Source organism: Lepisma saccharinum, chromosome 1, assembly GCF_977018435.1.
Source record: "Lepisma saccharinum chromosome 1, izLepSacc3.1, whole genome shotgun sequence".
Lineage (NCBI taxonomy): Eukaryota > Metazoa > Arthropoda > Insecta > Zygentoma > Lepismatidae > Lepisma > Lepisma saccharinum.
This window is the reverse complement of record NC_139229.1, coordinates 169,764,631-169,769,043: the sequence shown is the minus strand read 5'-3', so window position 1 is coordinate 169,769,043 and position 4,413 is coordinate 169,764,631. Positions and strand designations below refer to the sequence as shown.

Here is a 4,413-nt window from a genome sequence, read left to right as displayed (position 1 = left end):
GTCAGCCGGGCATAGGTGAGCGAGAATCACAAACGTAAACAATATGGTGATATAGAGTTCGGAGATGTTACAAAGCAGCAACACACACACACACACACACACACACACACACACACACACACACACACACACATATATATATCTTGGACTTTTTTTCTGGTAGATTGTTAACGGGTCGTGAAGAGAGGGTTCAAGTTCCATTGATAAATCCCTTCATCGTTCATTGCAAACTTCGTGCTTCCCTCACTTATGTACTGTACAGTGGGATGCATAAGTATTATCAAGCAAATTATCCATTCCCATGTTTATACTCTTTATTTGAAGCAATGAGAGCTACAAGAATGGAGCGAACAACTTCCCCTACAATTCATTGTGCGAAAGCACGCCCGCCCCCGCAGCCATGATTCCTGCAAATGTTTCGGAGTGTGTTGGAAACCCGTTTGTGATAAGTATTGCGATCACAACTTTTGTGGCAGTGTTTCAAGGTACATGTATAACAATTATATGCCAAATGTAGTATTTCACATTTTGCTAAGACTCGTAACAATGACCAGAGTATCTATTTGCCACAAAACAACGTTGTATAAAGCTATGTAACATACGGAAAAATACAGGACCATGTTTCTCATGGAATCAATCGGGCCTATCCGATAGTGCAGTGACTAATGCTATCCTCTTGTAATCGAAGTATCCAGAATACGATTCCCGGTGGAGGGGAATTAAAAACAAACTTTTAAAAAATATTTTTTTAAAAAAAGTGAAATAAAAACAAACTTTGTCTCGTAAAAATGATAATTTATAGAAATGTTCCGAGGTACAAAATTGTGTACTATATTTTTTAAGACCGTAACGTATCATTGTTGTCACTTTTCCTATGTGTATTGAGACAGCCATAGAAGATATGCTGAAAAGTATAAACAAATATACGCATACTGCGAACGCATCCTCTCATTGATAAGCAGCATTTCATTTTATTTTATTTTCTTTGTGAACGTTATTAGAGATCGTACAGCAACCACGCGCGTTGCAAAGCATGCGGATGTAAAGAATAGCATAGAAGTCATATAACGCTAGCCATAAACACAGTACTTGCCTTAAAATACGATTCATATTTCACCCCGGATTGGAACAATCACGCCATCTTAACCACCGAAGAAACTGTATGAAGGTATGATGTTCTCTCACAATTAATACATAAACAATGGCATACACACAAAACAAACACACGAAACTCATTAATTCACAAAAAGGAAACTTCATTTGAAAATCCACAAAAATACAATTAAAAATTGTTAAACATCGGGTCATTTTCATGCACGCAGCATATGCTTCGCTTCACGCTTTACTATGGTTTGCCGGACCACGTGCGGATTTGGCAGATTTCCCACCATGCTCTGCGTCGTTGACGTCACATTGAATATCATCCATTGTAACAAAACTCAAAAAAGATACGTAAAAACCCAGTGCCAGCGGCGGCTCGTGACTTTTCAAAGATGCGTGCTACAACTGATGCTTTTTTTCATGCACTTATAATGACTCCCCCCCCCACACACACACACACATACGTGCTGGCTCTGTGGCCGCGAACGTTAAGTGGTCGACTTTCGATCTCGCCATCGAAGTTCCGGGTTGGAATCTCGGCCCGGGTATGGGTATTCTTTGTGAATGCCCCTTCATTAATTTCATCATATCATCTCTCATCCTAATCGTCGCGATTAAACAAAATAGATAGAAAAGCGTCGCAAAAGAATACCAGTGAAAAATGATTTGTTTTACTCATCAACAAAGAAAATAAAATAAGAAAGCTTCCATGCATTAACTCACCTATCGCCTGAAGGTTAATTCCATTCTTCTGTTCTTCCTTGAGCAAAATTTTTCTATCACCTTCGCGTTGAAGTCACTCATATTTGTCACCAGCCTCTTCTCAATTGATAGCATAGCAAGGGCAGTCAAGCGGTCCTGGGCCATTGTATTTCTTAGAAAAGTCTTGATTCTTTTCAGGGAAGAGAAGCATCGTTCAGGTTCGGCGGTTGTCATCGGCGTTGTGGCTACGATTCTTAGTAAAATGGTAATTTGGGAAAATGTATTTTCCAAATTATTCTTTAGAATCACGTTCAAAAGAGGGATGGCTCCTTCTACAGAACGGAAGTCATCTCGTTCGTACAGCACGGAGAGTTCAGTATGCAACTTCCTTTTGTTAAGGACTGGATAACTTCGGACTGCTATGTCCAATTCGCGTTCTGGAAAGTCATTCGTGTATTCCGGGAATCTTGAAGAGTTAAGCAATTGCGCAGAATCCAAATGATTTGAGAATTCAAATCTGTGTGAAGCTTCGGTGGTGATGCGATCGCACACTTCTTTTGCATCTGATGTCAGATCTGATTCACGACGCCGTCGCTTATTTGCTTGGGTGGTTTCCGATTCTCTAGGTAGGGAGTCTACATTATCTCGTACCTTTTGGATGGCGCTCTTGAAAGCAGCAGTGGCATTTTTTACTTTTACTGTGTCGGTCTGCCTTGCTTGCAATTGATTGTACAGTATATCAACATGCGGCATAATTCTGTGAAAGAACGAAAGCCAGAATACAAATTCGCGATCCTCCAGACTGTGACGCAGGCCTCGCGCTTCTTGAATGGTTGTGCATGACGCTGAATTTTCCAAGTCATGCAAACAGTTTGCAAGTTCTTCTTGATATTCGTACACAACATTTACCGTACGCGACTTAAAATTCCACCGTGTTCTTGAGCCAGAAGGAATACGACGTGCAACCTCGGTTTCCAATGACAAGAGTCGCTGAGGTGAGCGTGAAAAGAACGTTGGAAATGCTGACAAGCTGCAAAAAAACACCCTAGCTGATTGATTTTGGGAAGCAGCTCGCTCCATTATTAAATTCAATTGGTGCGCATAACAGTGAATGTAATGAGCAAGTGGAAAGTGTTCTTTGATGCGAGATTGAACTCCATTTTTCTCTCCTCTCATCACCGAAGCTCCATCAAATGTTTGGGTAATTATTTTATCCGGTTGCTCACCAAATAAACTGTTCATCTCTTTCATGATGCAACGGGAAATTGCCTCTGCGTCCTGTCCGTCCGGATTAAGGAAGCTCCAGAATCTTTCGTGTACAACCCCCTTAAGTTCGTACCTGTATACGAGAACCAGCTGCAACTGATCGGATACGTCTGTGGTTTCATCACACATCAATGCCACAAATTTTGCTTCCGACATTTCTTTTACAATTTTCTCCTGGCACACCTCAAGCATACAGTCTAATAATTCATTTTGGATGGTTTTCGAGGTGCCTTTAAATACCGTGCTGTTGTTAAGATGTTCTTTAACAGCATTGTCTAAACTGATGACAAAATCAACGAGCCCCAAAAATACCCCAGGGTTTGCGGAGGAATCTGTTTCATCGTGGCCACGCAGGGCCAACTCAAAAGCTCCACAGAACTTGATGCAGTCTATGATTTTTGACAAGACGTATCGATTTTTTTCAACTTGTTCATTATGCTTTTGAAGCGATTCTAGATAAGCCCTGCTTAACTGCGTTGCTATGTTGACAGTTCCGAGAGAGACAAAATTTAACTCATTATTCATGTGCTTTTTGCTTTCACTATGCTTTCTCATATATTCACTTAAATGTCCTAGATCTTTTACCCCTCCTTTAGACCACGAATCATTACTTCCAAAAAGTATGCAAGGAAAACAAAATAATGCATTTCGAATTTGACACCCACAAAGCCATGGTTCACTATCGTACAGTTTTCTATTAAATCGCCTTTTATATGTAGCGTTCTTACCTCCCTTTGCATTTTGCGATAGATCCAAATCTGGCAACGGTCGTCCTAGCGCTTTTATTTCCAACTTTTCTTCAAGTGTTCTTGAAGAAAAAGGTCGCTGCAACAAAGAATCCACCGAATTCATGGTACACTAACACACACTCACTTTCACTTCTAACAACAACAACAACAACAAAAAGCTAATCCTTAACAACAATGACAACCACTTCACGCGCCACGCGATTTTAACACAATGAACCGCGCGGAAAATTTTTGGGTCTGGAAGCCGGGGGAAAAAACGGTACTCTGCAAGTTTGTTTCTGGACGATTGAAGTGCTACATAAACATATATTTCTAGCATTTAAAAACAGGTAATTTAGATAAAATATAAAATTAAAATTTCCTAAATATAAATTACATAGCAGAATTAACTTTCGGAAGCAAGAAAGGCACGGACTATAGTTTCAGAGTTGCAATATTTACAACTTACCACCGAAATAGATAAAACGCTAAGGGATAATGTCAATTCGCGTTCCAACTTTTTTGCAGGTGCTGCTAATGTATACGACATGTTACAAACATTACATAAGTCTACACTGATAACGTAGAGAACGTTTGAAAGTGACATTAATAAACG

At 40.0% G+C, this 4,413-nt stretch overlaps 1 protein-coding gene across 1 annotated transcript; it reads right to left on the bottom strand.

The window, feature by feature from the left end:
* Positions 1-1,824: 1,824 nt before the first annotated feature.
* LOC145987085 (zinc finger MYM-type protein 1-like) lies at positions 1,825-3,261 on the bottom strand. Its single transcript, XM_083121557.1, has one exon. The coding sequence runs from the start codon at positions 3,259-3,261 to the stop codon at positions 1,825-1,827; it is 1,437 nt and encodes a 478-aa protein (XP_082977683.1).
* Positions 3,262-4,413: the final 1,152 nt, after the last annotated feature.